General features: G+C 40.4%; 1 protein-coding gene across 3 annotated transcripts in view; it reads right to left on the bottom strand.

Moving 5' to 3' along the window:
• Positions 1 to 15,624, bottom strand: part of zgc:162952 (PKc_LIMK_like_unk domain-containing protein) — a 45,058-nt gene extending 29,434 nt beyond the window's left edge. Inside the window, exons 1-3 of one of the 3 annotated variants that reach the window (XM_046386070.1) lie at positions 15,220 to 15,624; positions 4,014 to 4,204; positions 3,579 to 3,700 (exon numbers count right to left, since the gene is read on the bottom strand). In XM_046386070.1, coding sequence (XP_046242026.1) covers positions 3,579 to 3,700; positions 4,014 to 4,193 — 302 coding nt within the window. In that variant the 5' untranslated portion in view covers positions 4,194 to 4,204; positions 15,220 to 15,624. Of the gene's footprint in view, positions 1 to 3,578; positions 3,701 to 4,013; positions 4,248 to 14,945; positions 15,126 to 15,219 lie in introns of those variants that run through there. The other 2 variants (XM_046386068.1, XM_046386069.1) reach the window with 2 other exon arrangements.
• Between the last annotated feature and the right edge of the window lie 2,859 nt (positions 15,625 to 18,483).

Here is an 18,483-nt window from a genome sequence, read left to right as displayed (position 1 = left end):
GTCCAAACCATCTCAACCTGGTCTCTCTAACTTTATCTCTATTGAACATCTCTATTAACTAACATCTCTAAACATCTCTATTGAACTGTCCCTCTAATGTACTCATTCCTGATGCCATCCATCCTGGTTACACCCCAAAAAACCTCAACATCTTCAGCTCAGCTACCTCCAGCTCTTCCTCATGTCTTTTCCTCAAAGTCACTGTCTCTAGACCATACAACATCGCTGGTCTCACCACTGTCCTGTCCTATTGGTGTAGCACGATCACGTGTCGAACTGTACCACCACTTGCGAACCAAAATCTTATTACGCTCTGAAGGAGCTACTTCTGCATTAAATGCCTCGACAAAGAGAATCGACTCCTTAATCTTGCAGTCTAGTAAAACTCTATGATGCTTGAAAGGACATGTGATCTCACAATGCACTGTGTGCTGCGGTAGCCATTTTTGCAGGCAAACGTTTTTTGTTTACATCACTTCGCGTTAGATACGGTGCTGTGAGAGAGAGAAAGGATAGAAAAATGGACCTCCATCTCTTCTGGGTGGACCCCAAGGCGTTCCCAGGCCAGCCGAGAGACCTAGTCCCTCCTGGGTCGTCCTAGGGGCCTCCTCCCGGTGGGGCATGCCCGGAACACCCCCCAGGAAGGGATCCAGGGGCCATCCAAAACAGATGCCCAAGCCACCTCAACTGGCTCCTTTCCGAGCTCCTCCCGGGTGACAGAGCTCCTCACCCTATCCCTAAGGGAGCGCCCCGCCACCCTGCGAAGGAAGTTCATTTCAGCCGCTTGTATCGGAGATCTCGTTCTTTTGGTCATGACCCAAAGTTCATGGCCATAGGTGAGGGTAGGAACGTAGATTGACTGATAAATTGAGATCTTCACCTTACGGCTCAGCTCCCTCTTTAACATGACGGACCGATACAACGACCGCATTACTGCTGTCGCTGCACCAATCCGCCTGTCAATCTCACGCTCCCATCTTCCCTCACTCGTGAACAAGACCCTGAGATACTTAAACTCCTCCACTTGAGGCAGGAACTCTCCTCCAACTCAAAGCCACAAAACCTATTTGACCACTAAACTCAAAGTAACACCACATATAGTTTACTTTATATATGAGAACTATAGTATGTTACTTATATGAAATCTTTAAACAATTTTAAACAGAAAATGACAAATTTTTATTTTCCATTTTTAACAACGCAAAACACCTAATTCTTTTGTACTTTGAGAGAAAAAGACAATTGCACTTATACATTTATTTTCAAATAAAATAATACATAAATATGTTAGGGCTGCAGCAAGCTTTAATGCAACGCGTTAATGCATTAGGGCTGAGCAAGTCAATGTGTTAATTAATTAACGCCGACAATTATTATTTTTTATTTTATCGCACATTAATGCAGTTTTTTTGTTAGCAAGTGAGCAACGGTTAGATAACTAGCTAACTAAACAAATCTGTCCAGGAGGCATTAAATGATCTATTTTCATCTAAAACTTTTCTCTTTTTAGATTTGTCCATTGCTAGCTTACCAGGGGCGAAAATAAGTCGCTTATTTGGCGGCAACAGGTGTCGCAAACAGGAGGTAATGGATATTTCGATGGATAAAATATTAAAATAAGTTTTACAATGGCGTTAGTTATTACACTGGCGAAGAATTTAGGAATTACTTCATTTGAAGTGATATTTATCTGTTTGCACATAGTATTATGCTGTTGGCACCTTTTTTGCACTGTTACTGGAACTTCAACAGTGTCAATGCACTGAACAAGAATATTTGTAATAAACTGAAAAGACATATGAACAACGTGTTCAGACAATATTGCTTGAGTATGGCATGGTCTCACAGAGGACTTCTTATGGCTCAAATTAAGTGGTTGGAATATAGTTTCATATACTGCCACTGAACTACAATATTTATTATCACCATCAAGCATAGTTTTATTAACTTTCTTTTCTTTGTAAAGTGCAGGCCCTGTGTTTGTCACCATATGAGCAAGTAGCAGGTGAGGAGATTTTCCTGTGCCTGACATATCAATGAGATTTTTATTCTTATTTATCCATAAGAATAAAAATAGGGAGAAATAAGCAGAGGAAGATTAATTAATTTTAATTTTATTTTCAGAAAACCACAGAAATTGAAAATACATGAATAAGATACAGTGTACAGTCTTTTTTTTTTTTCATTTCACTCACTGTTTCTCAATCACTATCTGGTATCGCAGGGCCCTGTTGTTTAATGGCAATACTGGGAGACGTATTACTTAAAGCACAGCACACAGACACAATCTTATCAGTGAAGGAAAATTCCTCACCCTCAAGTGGAGCTTGTGGACTCACTGGTATGGTGCACTGAAGTATGTTATACTTGTTACATAACAAACCTCTAACTCTTTCAACTTTGGCCCTTAAGTGAGTCATCCACAGATTTTGGGTCCCTTTGAGCATGTCCTCTTGTGAAGCCTGGGGTTTTCACCTCGGCACACATTAGTCCAACTTCATCCCCAATGTTAAATCCACCGTCTACCAAAACCAGATCTACAGTTTATTGAGGATGCCACACTGCTCGGTCAGGTGCTTGTCGCTTACACGCCCTCCCCACCCTTTAGAAATGAACAATCTCACCCCATCGTTTTTTTACCAAAGCGATCATGTGAACGATTGCGGCAGTTAACAACACAGCACGTTTGAACCATGAACCACCCAAAACAATAGAACACAAGAGCAGTGTCACCCATGCAGCTGGCGTAAACCCACTTTTCAGTTACCTGTAAAGACCACAATGCATTGCGGTTTTCCCACTCCACTACGTCACACTTTCGAGCTCCATGGCAAAACTTCCCACGTGGATGCTGCGATGTGATTGGAGCAGAAGCAGCCAATTACAAGTTTTCGCCATCCAAGTTCTCTGATTGGTTAACCTTTGTGGAACATCTAGCAAAAGTTGAGTGAGCACGCAAGTGAAGTTGAGCGCGCGTGGCTGGGGCAGACTGAGGGAAAGGCGCATTGTGAGCGCACAGCAGTCTGCCTGAGCGTGGAGGAAGATATTTTTTGAGCACAGAATTGATTTTTGTCTGCTCAACCATAACTTTTGCGCACTCAATTTAATTTATCGTGCTCAAAATTTCCCTGTGTGCGCTCAGAATTGTGGCATGAATATAATCCCATACAAAATTCCACATTGTCTGATTTTGATTTTTGAGCACTTTAGCAGAGAAGAGAGACAGTAACCTGTTTGATACAGATAATTAGTAATCAAGGGTACAGTTGATATTAATATATATAATATTTACAACCAATATACAATCCAAGTAAAAATGAAAAGCTTAATGTCAAAATTTTGAATAAAAAGCACAGTTTACTATTTGTACTTATGCACTTGTACTTTACTTGAGTATTTTTACATGTCCACTCCACCACATTTGGACGCAAATACTTCACTTTGTAGAAAATATAAAGATAGTGTTGAGCCCTGGTGTTGTCAGGGAAAAGCTCAAGCAGTTTTTACACCACATTAAAAGACCCACTGGACAAACCACGAATTCTTCAGTAAGAAGTGGGACATAAGCCAACTGTTACCTGACGATATTGGGGTGGGAGAGCTTCTGCAGTAGGCTGATCTCTCTTACAATGCTGTCTTGGTCCACATCATTTTTGTAGATCTTCACCACCATCACTTTCTGACTGGTCCTGTGAATCACCTGAAGGACATTGCTATGTGTTACCAGTGACCAGGAACAGTGAAAGCAGTGATTTGATATGATGATGGGGATGGTAGTAGATTTACAGTGGAAACAGTGTGGCAGCAGTTTTATAGCAAGATTATGACAGGGTTATAGGAAATTAAGAATGGACTGGAAGTCTGAAAGTGTGACAATCAGCACTTCTTGTAGTTCCGCTCCAGCACCGGTGTCACATAAGAATTATGTAAGGTCTCCATCCACTAGGATTAGCGGCTGGAACAAAGAGGTCCTTTGCAAAGCAAGACAAACATGGGGAAGACAAAATGAATACCTTATAAACTTTGGAGAAGAAGCCACTTCCAATTAGCTCAGTGGTAAAGTTTTCCCAAAACTCCAGTTTGCGGACGGCGGTGCGGAGCTTCTGCCAGCGGTCCACATGGTAGTACTTGTCCGAAGACTCAGCATATAGGATGGGACTAGTGGGTTCAGAGGACACATCCAAATCACACATAGTGGAGATGCCTGCCAGGAAAGTAGACACACACCAACACAGATCAGGCTGAACCTGCCAAAAGGATTTATAAGGATATATACTGAAATGTTCCTTTAGTCACCCTGGACTGATCGCCAGTCATCGCAGGGCCAACACACAAAGACAAACAACCACACACTCTCACACTCACACCTAGGGGCAATTTAGAGTAGCCAGTTAACCTAATGTGCATGTTTTTGGTATTGTGGGAGGAAGGTTAAAGGTTAAAGGTTAAAGTGACATATTTTGTCATTGGAGAGAACTCACTCCAACGAAATTTGTTCTCTGCATTTAACCCACCCAAGTGACGTGCACACACACACAGCAAACCCGGGGCAGTGGGCGACCGCGTGCAGCGCCCGGGGAGCAGTGGGGGTTAGGTACCTTGCTCAAGGGTACCTCAGCCATGGACGCCGGGACGGGGAATCGAACCAGCAATCCACCGGTTACGGGTCCGACACCCTAACCGCTGATCCACGACTGCCCCCAAGCCGGAGTATCCGGAGAAAACCCACGCAGGCACAGGGAGAACATGCAAACTCCACATAGAAGGGCCCAGACCGGGATTCGAACCTCTTGCTATGAGACGACTAGTGCTAACCACTGCACCACCGTGCCGCCTATGCAGGGAGTCATTATGCTAAATATGAATGCTGTATATAAAATCCATTCAGGTTGGGACAACTGTACGGATAATCCGCAGCTGAGGCGTTTATGGGTCCACTGGGTTAGGCCAGGCCTAAATGATGTTCTGTGTGACCAGGTTGTGGTTGAATTAAGTTAAGGAAATTACATATTATTTCAAAATAGTTAAAACTTTCTTTAAAAAAAAAACATTCCTTTTAGCTACAGTACCACTACAAATGAGAAAATATTGTATGCTTATGACAAGCATCCTTGATTGAAAAATATTTTAAATTTAACCTGATGAAAGGCTGACTGGACCAACACATCATGTATTCATGAGATTCACTTTTATTCAATGAGAGTTTAATGTAATGCAGATCATACTCCTACTAAAAGATGACAGGCATTGTACATGTGCTCTGTTGAAAAGGCCACTGGAGCAGCAAAAATCTGCAACACAGTCAAATTTGCATTCTATAGCTGGATCTACATTTATATCTATATACTGGAACATATTAGCCTAACAGTATCTGAACTGACTAAACTGAACAATGCCACTAAACTGCTCACTCTAAGGCTAAAGACTGACAAATGTATGCAATGAACAGTGTGAAAGTGACCCTGGATGAAAGAGAGGCTCGCAAAAGGTCTAATTTCACTCTCCCACTTTAGCTGCATGGATGACAGAAAGTGCTTTCATTTTACAGTGAGTGAAACAAAGACAGTGGACAATGTGAGGCTTAAAATAGCAGGAGGACTGGTGTAACAGGGCTTGTCCCTGTACACAGACACTTTCCAGAGTGGTCAAATGAGCACATAAAAATCAACACTGCCCTGCCACATTTTTCCAATAATCACTAGAGTATGGCAATAAAATCAAATGAAATGGTCTAAGTTGTCATATTGAAATTAAGCATGTGTCGACTGATTCAGGGCATCAGCCATGCATTGTACTCAATATACTCAACACAATCATGCAAGAAAATATTCCACATTTAAGTTGTAATTCAATTCAAGTTGTTCAAGTTCTGGAAGCCTTCAAACAGCGCAGTGATTTAAATCAGCAGTCTATAGCTAGCTATTCTTAAGTAGTAAAAATGAAAACTGAGCATCCAACTTCCTTTTCTCTATCATTCACTCATCTGATGAGTTCTTATTTGTGATATTTTGCAAACATTACAAAGCTAGCCTTTAAATTTGGCCATATCTTTGTTCATGGTTCCAAAATGGTGGTCTTACATTGCACAATAAGAAAGGTTCAGTTCATTTATATAGCGCCAATTCACAACAAAATTTATCTCATTCCACTTTCCAATTAGAGCAGATGTAGACCATACTCTTTAATTAAATTTTGTGATACAGCGAACCCGACATTCCCCTGAGCGAGCTCTTGGCAACAGTGGCGCGAAAAACTGGCTTTAAGAAAGCAGAAGACTCAGAGCAGACCCCGGCTCCAGGTGGGTGGCCATCTGCCTTGACCGGTTGGGTTGAGAGAGAGGGGGAGTGGGTGGGGGATGGGGGTCAGAAAAAGGAGCACACAAACAGAGATGTATACCAACAGCAATAATACCAGAAGTATTGGAACTATAGGTAATGATAATGATGACATATATAGAAGGTACTATGGTGATTATGATAGCAACAGTAGAAACAAATAAAACAAATAATGGTAGTGTCTGTAGTCATAGTAGTAATAGAATTAAAATAAATTATGACTAAAAAGTAGGGATTGCAGTAGGGGTCAAGCAGGTATCCAACCACGACCCATGAGAACCTGAGAGACGAGAAAGCACAAGGACTCAGGGAAAGTACTTGAGTTAGTAACATGCATTAATGGGACATGAATGTGTGTAGGAGGAGAGGGAGAGGAAGAGAGAGCTGAGTGCATCATGGGAGATCCCTCAGCAGTCTGAGCTTATAGCAGCATAACTAGGGGCTAACCCAGGCCAGCCCTAACTATGAGCTATATCAAAAAGGAAAGAGTCTACTCTTAAATGTAGAGAGGGTGTCCGCCTCCTGGACCGAAATGGAAAGAGGGTCCACACTAGTGAAACTTGATTACTAAAGGCTGGCTCTGGTTCCTGATTTACTTGTTAAGACTCTAGGAAGCACAGGTAACCCTGCATCTTGGGAACGTAAAGTTCTGGTGGGATAATAGGGTATTATCAACTCTTATTATCAACTAAGATATGATTGTGCCTGGCTGTTTGAGGGCTTTAAATGTGAGGAAAAGAATTTTAAACTCTATCCTGGATTTTACAGGCAGCCAATGTAGAGACGCCAGTACAGAAGAAATATGATCTATAATGCTGCCTCTTGTGAATAATCGTGCATGGACTACTTTTTCTGCATCTTCCTGATGCAGAATGGATAAAAGAGTTTGGTCTAGACCTGCTCTAATTGAAAAGTGTCATGAGAAAACTTTTGTTGTGAATTGGCGCAATAGAAATAAACTGAACTGAATTCATGCATTCATTGAATGTTCCCAAATTTTGCAATATTGTGGAGGTGAAAGAATGCAGTCTTTGAAATGTGGGTTATGTGTGAGTTAAAGGACATGTCCTGATCAAAAATATCTCCTGGATTCCTTACAGTGGAGCTTGAGGCCAAGGCTAAGCCATCCAGAGTTGCTATATCATTGGATAATTTGTTTCTAAGGTGTTCGGGGCCCAGAACAATAACTTCAGTTTTGTCTGAATTTAGAAATAGAAAATTGCAGTTCACCCAGGTTTTTATGTCTTTAAGACACACCTGAAGTTTGGCTAGCTGATTTGTTTCATCTGGTTTCATTGTAGTACCAGTATATTTGTGTGTTATCTGCATAACAGTAAAAATGTATGATGTTTCCTAATAATATCACTGACGAGAAGGATATAAGGATGAATAGTATTGGCCCAAGCACAGAACCTTTGGGATCTTCGTGACTAACTTTTGTGAATATGGACGATGCATCATTAATATAAACAAACTGAGATCGATCTGATAAAATAGAACTGAAACCAGCTTAATGCAGTTCCTTTAAGTTAAGTGTTTCAATCTGTATAATGAATAATGGAATAGTCAGTGGTGTCAGATGCAACGCTAAGGTCTAACAGCACAAGGACAGAGATGCGTCCCTGATACTGATACAAGTAGAAGGTTATCTGTGACTTTAACCAATGCTGTCTCTGTGCTGTGTTGAGCTCTAAAGCCAGATTGAAAAACCTCAAATAATCTATTACTATGTAGAAAGTCACGTAGCCGATTGGCAACTGTTCACTCAAGGATCTTGGAGAGAAATGGAAGGTTAGATATTGGTCTATAGTTGCTTAAAACCTCTCGGTCAAGCGTGTGTTTTTTAAGGAGAGGTTTGACTCCAGTTACTTTAAAAGACTGAGGCACATAACCTGTTATTAGGGACAGATTGATCATGTCTAATAGACAGGTGCTAAGTAAGGGTAACGCTTCTTTGAGCAGCTTAGTTGGGACGGGGTCTAAGAGGCATGTTGTCGGTTTAGATGAAAATATGAGTGAATTTAGCTGATGAAGTTCAATAGGAAAAAAGCAGTCAAGATAATTATCTGGCTGTACTGCTCTTGTGTTTGAAGGTAGATCAGTACCAGCCGAGGTCAGTAGGTGTTGAATTACATTCTCTAATGTTTAAAATCTTGTCATTAAAAAAGGTCATAGTCATTGCTGCTGAGGGTCACAGGGATACAAGGCTCGATAGCACTATGGCTCTCTGTCAGCCTGGCTACAGTGCTGAACAGAAACCTGGGGTTATTCTTGTTATCTTCAATAAATTTTGAGTAATAGGCTGCTCTGGCAAGGTCAAGAGTGTAATTAAAACAGTGACTGGGTTTATGTACACACTGAGAGAAGCCCATTGAATCTAGTAGAGAGATAAATGCCATGCAAAGGCTATTGTTATCATTGTCCATATCAATACTGAAATTAGGCGGCGTGGTGGTGCAGTGGTTAGCATTATCGCCTCACAGCAAGAGGGTTCCCGGTTTGAATCCCAGTCTGGGCCCTTCTATGTGGAGTTTGCATGTTCTCCCTGTGCCTGCGTGGGTTTTCTCCGGGTTCTCCGGCTTCCTCCCACAATACCAAAAACATGCACATTAGGTTAATTGGCTACTCTAAATTGCCCCTAGGTGTGAGTGTGAGAGTGTGTGGTTGTTTGTCTTTGTGTGTCACCCTGCGATTGACTGGCGACCAGTCCAGGGTGAACCCCGCCTCTCGCCCGTAGTCAGCTGGGATAGGCTCCAGCTGGCCAAATAAACAAAATAAATAAATAAAATTATGACCTACTGTGTCTTTATCACTTCAAATACTTTACATCCAGTCTAACCAATTTGCACCAAATCACACAAATCGTCTTGTCGAATATTGGGCACTGAAAGGGTCAGACTTGTTTAATGGTGGAGTGAAATGTCGCTGGATTTAAGCAGCTATATAGCTTAAACTTTGTTTCCCACAGTGAGACAGTTTCATTGCTCTCTGCTCCTCACAAAAAGGGGTAGTCTTGACCAAATTTCAGCCACAGGGGCCTGGGATGACAACATTAAAGATCAGAGTTTGTTTTTTCCATCACAAGAGCCTCTCTCCTTTCCAGTGATGCTGGTGGAAAGCACACTGACACACACAATTGGCATGGATTTGTCAGTCAAGCCAGGGGAATCAATCCTGACTGTTATGCCGCTTTTGTTCATTTGGCTTTGAGCTAAACTATCACTACACTTTCCACACCAACACTGTCAGAGAGAAATGCTTACAGTGCAGCCCTCTTATCTGTCACACAAGTTTGTAAAGTGGCTCACGCTGAAAATAACAGCAACATTTTGTCACATTTAGCTTCAAACAATGTTTAAAAAACTAGTATGAATTTTTGAGGGTGACCCATCTTATCCGGGGAAATGGACACTTGGACATGGATTATCGTGATAAAAACTACCTAAAATAAAAAACACGTTTGAAGAAACTTTATTTGAAGAGCACTTTGAGTTTTTTAGTCTCACTTTTATGAAGGGTGCGGGACTGACCTGTAGCCACTATAGCCAGCTACGAGGGGTCTCCCTTTGACTGATCTGTCATGTTCACTTGCATAATTTAAGCCACCTTGGTAAGTATGTTTTCCAAATCATGTAGTATTGGATTCTTGCCTTGAGGCTAACTTAACTAAACTAGCTAATGGTAGCCAGTAGAGATTTGCTACTAGCACCAATGCACTTTATGTGTAGCACATTTGTTTCTATAAACGCTAAAACACTCACTCGGTGAATGTGATATATATATATTGTTGTTAATGTGCAAAAAAGTGATCCTCAAAAATTCATACCAGTTTTTTAAACATTGTTTAAACATTGTTTGAAGCTAAATGTCACAAAATGTTGTTATTGTCAGCATGAGCCGCTTAACATCCAATAAGTTTGCGCCAGAAAAAATTTCATGCCAAACTACGTTTTGATCAACTGCTAAGAACAGATGTCTCTCCTGCTCTAGCAGTCAACCTAGCGGGAAGACATGCTTCGTCATATTTTGGATTTGAATAGTATAGAGTTTGCTTGATGGCCACTGAAGGCCAATTTTACTAACCTTAATCTCGCTAGTCTCGCTAGCATCAGAGGACTCCTCTCTCTCTATCACTGTCAAATAATCTGATTCATATACCATTTTCACAGCAAACATTTTAACATGTTATGATACAGAAAGTAACAGACAACAGTTTTCCTCAGCAAAGCCTGTATTAGTATAGAATATTGTAGAGCTCAACTAAACTGACTAAACTAAACTAAACTAAAGTATATACAAATGTGACACACAGTGTTTAATTGCTCAGTGTTTTCTCCAGTTGGTAAAGCGACTGAGCTGTCCGCAGAGTAAAGAGGATTGAGAAGAATAATTTTATTCTGTAAAACATGTAAACAATGAATTACAGATTTTCTGGATCAAAGCCAAGCGTTGGCAAGCTAACTGACGATTACTAACAGGATGCACTGGGCATCTGAAGTTTTTTTTTTTAATTCTTTAACCTATACATGGAAGAAGTCAATGCAAAAATATGACATTTATACATACTTCTCCTTTTGGTTGACTTGAAGAGATATAATTATATTTGAATGATTCTGAAGGTTTATTCTGTTAACAGAATACATATTGGATGGTTCATGGTGACATTTAGTTGTGTGTTCACACAGAAAACACAATGCTTTAACATACAGTGATCAGCCACAACATTGTGCAGACCTGCCTAATTGAGTAGGTCCCCATTTTGCCACCAAAAAGCCTTTAAGTCTGAGGCCATGGTTCTCAGCTGAAAAAGAATGGATTGCCCACTCCAGGTTGGAGGAGAGTTGTTGCACCAAGTAGAGGAGTTCAAGTAATTTGGGGTCTTGTTCATGAGTGAAGGTAAAATGGAGTGGGAGATTGACAGGTGGATCGGAGCAAGATCTGCTGTGATGCAGAAGCTGTACAAGTCTGTTGCGGTGAAGAGAGAGCTGAGCCAAAAGGTGAGACTCTTAATTCACCAGTCAGTCTAGGTCCCAACCCTCACCTATGGTCACAAGCTGTGTGTAGTGACTAAAACAACAAGAGGTAAAATGAGTTTCCTCCGCAGGGTGGCTGGGCTCGGCCTTAAAGGTAGGGTGATGAGTTTGGACATCTGGGAGGGGTCCGAGTAGAGCCACTGCTCCTCCACATCAAGAGAAGCCAGTTGAGGGGGTTCAGGCATGTCCATCCTGGATGAAACCCCAGGGCAGACCCAGTGCATGAAAGAGGGGTTACATTTTTGCCTGACCTAGAATGTCTTGGTATCCCTCGGACAAGTTGGTGGAAATGGCTGGAGAGAGGATGGTCTGGGCTTGCGTACTAAGACTGCTGCAACCACCACCCGGACCCAGCTAAGTGGAAGAAAACCAGACGAGACGAGAGTGTTTCTTCCAAATAACAATAAACTAACCTTAAAGGGGCTGCACTTGCAAATTAACCCATTAGTGTTCCCCATGCTAAAAAAAGGCTCAGGACTAACTTTTTCCACTTTCTTACAGGATATAGGATACAGGCTGTAGTAGCTACACATGTTTGAGGTGGGAGAGTGGATTTGCTTTCCTTTTCCCATATGTACTAGGTTAGAGAGACCCCTTGAGAGAGTTCATAAGGTAACTGGTATTACTACTGTATACAATGACACTTGTGGGCAATATGTACAATAGGATATGTAATTTGGTTATAGCTCTGTTACAAAATAGATCTGGCAAGTAGAGGCATAATGTAGAATACTGACCTTTGGCAGAGTATCAAGCTAATAATGTTTAAATATTTAAATGGACTCTCTGGGTGCAGTTATCAGTTAAGCGTATGAACTATACTACAGACTGGATTTTTGACAGAGTGATGGCTAACCCATCAGAATCAGAATCAGAATCAGAATCAGAATTCCTTTATTTATCCCTGAAGGGAAATTCTTAAAACCCATATGTATGGGCCCAACACAGATTGAATGTGTGATTTATATACCCTAAGTCTTGAGTATGAAACAGTTGTATATTCACTACACTGCATTTTTATAAAAAATAATGTGGGCAGGGGTCACCTTTGTCCAGTTGCCATCTCATTCAAGACTCACAGGTAGTTTAACACATAAGGCAGCAACTGCATTTGAAGCCTATTGAGAAAGTGGATCAGATGACTGAAAGTGGACTGTTATAAATTAAAATTATGGGGGTCATATTTGTAAGTCACACTGGTGCTCCTGGTCATAAAATCTAAAGGCTACCTTGTGCATCTGGCAAAGAGGCATTGGGATATGACCTGGGATAATGTATTTCAACAACTGTGACAAACAAAACAAAGAAAGATGCTAAAAAGTTTAATTTCGGGGGGAAAACACAGGGCTGGGTGATAATTTACCGTGGGTTTTCCGAAGCAAGCTACACACCTAACACACTGTCACCTAACACAGTTACTTTGTGTCAACCTAAAGTGTAATATCAACTGAAATATTAGATAAGGGTCCATCAACATGAAAGAGCCTAAAGATGGAGTAAAACTTTTGATGGTTGCATTACTAAACCAAGTCATAATTATAGCAGCAGGTGGGAATTCACAGGTTGAGGCCTTTTTACGCTCAAAGTGAAAGCAGTGAGCAGCAACAAGCATGTTTCACTTTCTCTGCTTTAATTCTCTTTAAAGGAGTGAGACTAATCACACACTTTCATCATGACAATGCATGTAGCATTTCGATAATTGAAATAATAATCAATAATTTGGTCCAAGCAGATTACAAGTATTCCAACGCTTGTTTCTTATTTAACAGGGAAAAGGCATTGGAAAACACACCACACTCATAAAATGAACTAGGTGCGTTGTTCACATCAGATTATTATTATTTTTTTGTTTCAGTTTAACCAAAATATACAGTACGTCTTGTTTAAGTTAACATAATGTTTTCCAACAAAGTCAGTGTATCAGTTCTTGCTGCTCACATGCCGTCAGTCGCTCTCTCTTCACCACTCACTCCTTGCACATTCACATACGTACTGCTCCATTTCGTAAAGGAGCCACACTACTCTGTTAACACTCTGTTCTCAACTATGAAGAATGGCTGATCATCCAGGGTCATGAATACCATATTTTTTGTTGTAATTGCTTTGGTCTTTTCACTGCTCATACCAAGGAAAACAGAAGAGGCTGCTGGCTTATGTCTGGCACTGAGCTCTGACGATTTCGTGGTAATCCTCCCACGGTTTACTTTGGCCTTACGTGTATTACAAATTGCAAAATTTGTGTCTTCTTCAGTCACAGTAAAGAACTTCCACAATAAAGACAAGTTAGTGTGGGGCTGTGACCGTGGCTGTGTGTACGACGTGTGGCACTTGAGAAAAACAGGTTGGCGTGGAATCGGAGGTACGGAAGACTGACCAACTGGTCTCTCTTATTTTGTTGTTGACAACAGTCCACAACCCAAAGATATTCATTTTAATTTTACTTTTTAGGACTAAAGAAATTAAATGGAATAGAAACCTAATTTTTAAATTAACTAAACTTAATTATTTTAGTGCTCCAATATATACATTAAAAGAACAAATGTGAATGATGTAGTCTTCCTTAAGTCCATACAAGTGATGTAAATTGGGTAAGCTTCTTGTTGATGTAAAGTAATTTGTTTTATTTGACCCAATGAGTGTGTATTGTGTGCCTAACCTAATTCAGCTTTGTGGAACCTGTTGACAAATTAAATTTAATTAAAGTCAGTGTTACATTTTTTGCACATGCACAACTTGCAACATTGGGGACTTGCAACAACAGGACTTGTACAACTGGGCATTCAAGGCCTTGACCATTGCATCCCCAGAAAAAACATTTTAATGACTGTAAAGACTGGAGGAGTTTCCACACACCTTCTCACAAACTGAGGCAATGACAACACATTAGCAAAATGATTTTGTCTGTTTAAACTTAAAATACTTACAGCAGTCAAAATGTTAGTGTGTGTGTTAGTGTTTTAATACTTGTGAAGTCTGATCAAACATTTGGCAAAATAGAAAATGTGCAAAACATAAATTACAGTATGATATTGAATGTTACTACAGACAGAGAGTTTGGTAAAGACTAGGAGATAAAGATGATAATTAATGTAGCATATTTTAATATATATATATGTGTGTGTGTGTGTGTGTGTGTGTGTGTAGTTTCAGACCTCTAAAAGTTAAAAGTCCAATTGTGCTCATATTTCTTTGAAAAACCTGCACATCATTTCCAGCTATTGTGCCAAGTTTCACGTTTCTAACTCGTTCAAGCTCCTGGTAATGAGGCTTGGAATAAGACAAATGGCCCTCAGATTTACCTTGAAACCCCCTGGAGGTCCCGATCCCAAAGTTAGAAGCTACTGCACGGCATCGCGATAGTATTTATATAATGTTTGCTTGTTTTTCCCATTCAGGTATTGTTGACTTGCTTGTTGTTGACGTAATAACCGCCTGTTGAGTGCAGGCTAGAGATTTTGGTCTCATAATTTCCACCTATAATTTTCTGTAAGGCCGACTTATTTTAAATTTTGTGACAGTTAGTATTAAACTTCCTCCAAACACAGAAGACAACAAGGGCCAGTAAATGGTTACTTACATAGATCAAGTCCAGTCGTTGTAGGTGAAAAGAAAAAAAAAGCAGTTCGGGGTTATAGCTATATTTTCGATTAAGTATAATGCATCGTAGTTTCCTTATCTCTTTGCAGGAAATCCCCGTTGTTAAAAACAGTTTTCCCCGCACTGCCAACGCGTCTCTTGCGGCGTCCAGGCGGTGCATTCACTTTTCCGCAGCTCACGTCAATACGTACGCAGTGATGAAACAAGCCTCAATACTGCAAATGGATGTTTTCTGGGTTGTCTCAGGAACTCACCAGTCTCACCAGCACGTCGATGGATTTCACTTCACCCACGAAGAGGAGGGAATGGAGCTGAGCAGGAAGCAGGAGGCTGTTGTCAGGAGAGCAGCGCTGAACTGATGTAGACTTCCACAAAGGTTCTATTTTGTTGATAATAGTTGTTTTGTGTACTCATTTATTCTAAGATATTTTAGAACCTTTGGACCCACCCTTCATTTCTCAAGCCACATTTAGGACCAGCTCATAATGACAACATTGGCTCTTCACTGTAGCCAAAACACTAGTGCATAATGCCTGATGATGACTGCGTGGAATGAAGTGCAGTCTCTTCTAAAAGCTGTTTTTGTTCAGCAGAAGTATCCAGACACAGCGCAGAGGTGGGAGTGTTTGGCACAATGTAGAGCTCTGGCCCAGAGCATAAACTCCCACTCAGTGTGTGGGTAAATGAATAGAGTCAAACAGAAGGCACACAAATACAAGACAAATGACAGAGACCTTACATGGCGAAATGGGAAGAGGAGAACAACAATATAGGCTCATTTAGGTTGTTGGGCTGGATGTTACTTTACTGTGGAAATCCCAGCATGCAGGCAAGCTTATGAGAACTGTTGAGCATGATGGAGCTATCCAGAGGGGTAATATGAGTATTACATATGCTGTGTGAGTGTTGATTGTGATAGTTCTTGTAAAGTGTTCTAAAAATCAATATCATTATTATTATTTCTTTTAGGAGAAAACAATAAATGACTGGATAGGTGGATATAGGACCAGAGGAGAGGAGGAGAGAGTGCTGCAGAGCAGAGCAGAGCAAATGACTTTTCTGCTCATCCAAGTTTACTTGTAAATTCCAAAAAAACAATAATAGAAACAATAATTTGCTGAACCTTGGTCACAATATCTGAACTATATAATGCATATGTGCAATGCATTCAAGGATTCAAGGATTCAAGGAGCTTTATTGTCATTTCACACACGTAGAACATGAGTGGAACGAAATTAGTTTCCCCGGTCCCAGTATAAGCCCAATTGCCTAACAAATAAATATAAATATAAACAATGCTATGTAATATAAAAACAGTAGAATATATATAAAAAAAATACAGTAGGTGATGTAAACATCAGTGTAAACAGTATACGTAGTGCAAATGACTGACAGGGTAGTGCAAAAGACAGTAGTGCAATGAGAGAACATGAGTAGATTTGATTATGGTCGTGGCTGTACTTTATTCATCTCTTGTCACGCTGTGTGAGTTTTGCTTGTGTCTTGTCTTTTAGTCCACGTCATGTTTCATGTTTGTCTTGTCATGTGTATTAGTTTCCATGCATTATGTTCCAGGTTTTTGCATGTCCTGTTTTATTTTGAAAGCGTCACTTCCTCTGGGTGTCTGTTTCGTGTACCTTTAATTCAGTTCATTTTAATTGCTTGTTCCACCTTTGTCCTGTTATCTTGTCTATTTAGTCCTCGTCTTCCCGGTCAGTCTTTCATGTTATGCCGCCGCCGTGGATACCAGCGCTCCTTTGCCGACCCCGAGGGTCCGGTCGTCCGCCGCCCAGAGGTCCGGCGCTCCGTTGCCGACTGCAGGCCAACCCTGGACCTCTTGCGGCTCATGTGCACCTTCCAGGTGTGTCCTAGACTGGGAGGGAGCCTGATAGCCAGCCTGCCGAAAAGCAACAAACCGACAAAGAGTGACGGGGAATACCAGGACTAAATAGAAATAGACAAGATAACAAACAAAACTGCACACATTAGGGAGGAGCAAGCAATTAAAATGAACTGAAGTAAAGATACATGAAACAGAGACACCAAGAGGAAGTGACGCTTTCAAAATAAAACAGGGCATGACAAAAACCTGGAATATAATACGTGGAAACTAATACACATGACAAGACAAACATGAAACATGGCGTGGACTAAAAATGAAAAGGCAAGACACAACCTAAAGTCACACAGTGTGACATCCCTAATCTCAGCTATTGCATACAATGAAACAAAAAAGAGGCAAAAACAAGAAAAAACAACAATGTACTTGTGAAAACGACAAGACATTATTGTAAAATAAATAAACAAGTCATCCCAAGTGTTAGTGAATTTTTAAATATTATAGAAAGACTGGATGAGTTGTCAAATTGTTAGGTTTGGTCACTCCAATGTTAACTCCATGGTTATGGGCCTACGAATCAACATTTTAATTTCTTATGACAGAACTGTGTTCTACTCTTGTTTTCAGTCAGCTTCAGTGACATAGTTAAGATATGAGTGACTTCAAAAAACTCATTCCAAAACACAAATATGTGTTTTGAAAGTGCCAAAAGTTTTGAACATGAGCAGAAATCTTGCTGAAACTCACCCAGGGGATTTATAAATTACTTCACATAAATTAATTCATCATTGAAGTGAATAGCTGGCACATGCAAATTTAAAGAGGTTACTATCTGAAAAAAGAGGCACAAAAGAGGCCAGAAGAGCACATGCCAACAAATTCACGCCTGTACTGCTGAGTCATCACCACACATGTAAACATGATGCAAAACAGGACCAGTTTGGCACATAATAATTCCCCAGAATGCAGGAAATGAAGTGTGTGACACTCAGAAGTTCCTGGGGGAGGACCACCAGACACCCTGCATAATACGTGCCCCCCCTCCACCACCCCCAAAGTTTTGAGACAAAACCTAGCCCTTGAATGTGGAAATGTCACACATTAAATGTTGTCCATGCCATGACTAAATCTCAGTTGAAACCAGTTCCTAAAGCTTTTTCTAAATTTTTATATTTGCTATTGTGTTAGTAACCCAAATTTGTTAATTTTTATGTTACAAACTTGAATAACAGACTAGACTGCAGCATATCAAGTGTTCACTGAAACTTTTTTATTGTTACATGGGAAGTACAATGATTTACACTGATTTTAAGATCAATCTCAGATCAAAGTCTTCTTTTTAATCTGTCTGTTGTGAATCCCTTTACAGAACTTGTCAGCCAGAGACAAATTTAGGGCATATTAAAAAAAAAAAAAACAATTACAGTCATGTGGAAAACATAATGTAAAGTATATAAGATAGTCACCACACTAGCGTTTCCTCTTCACAAAACCAAATTTTAAAATCATTAATCAATCTGGTATAACTAAATATTTGTTTCATCCAGCTCATCTTTACAGTTCATACCCCTCACTTGTGAGATGACCTGGCAGAGGACATCAGGCTAGCTAACATTCTGTCCTCTTTAAAGTCACTTTTAAAATCTCACTCTTTTAGGCTAGCAAGAGTAGACTGTTG

This window comes from Scatophagus argus, chromosome 4 (genome assembly GCF_020382885.2).
Source record: "Scatophagus argus isolate fScaArg1 chromosome 4, fScaArg1.pri, whole genome shotgun sequence".
Classification (NCBI taxonomy): domain Eukaryota; kingdom Metazoa; phylum Chordata; class Actinopteri; family Scatophagidae; genus Scatophagus; species Scatophagus argus.
The sequence above is the reverse complement of the archived record's forward strand: the minus strand, read 5'-3'. Positions and strand labels throughout refer to the sequence as shown.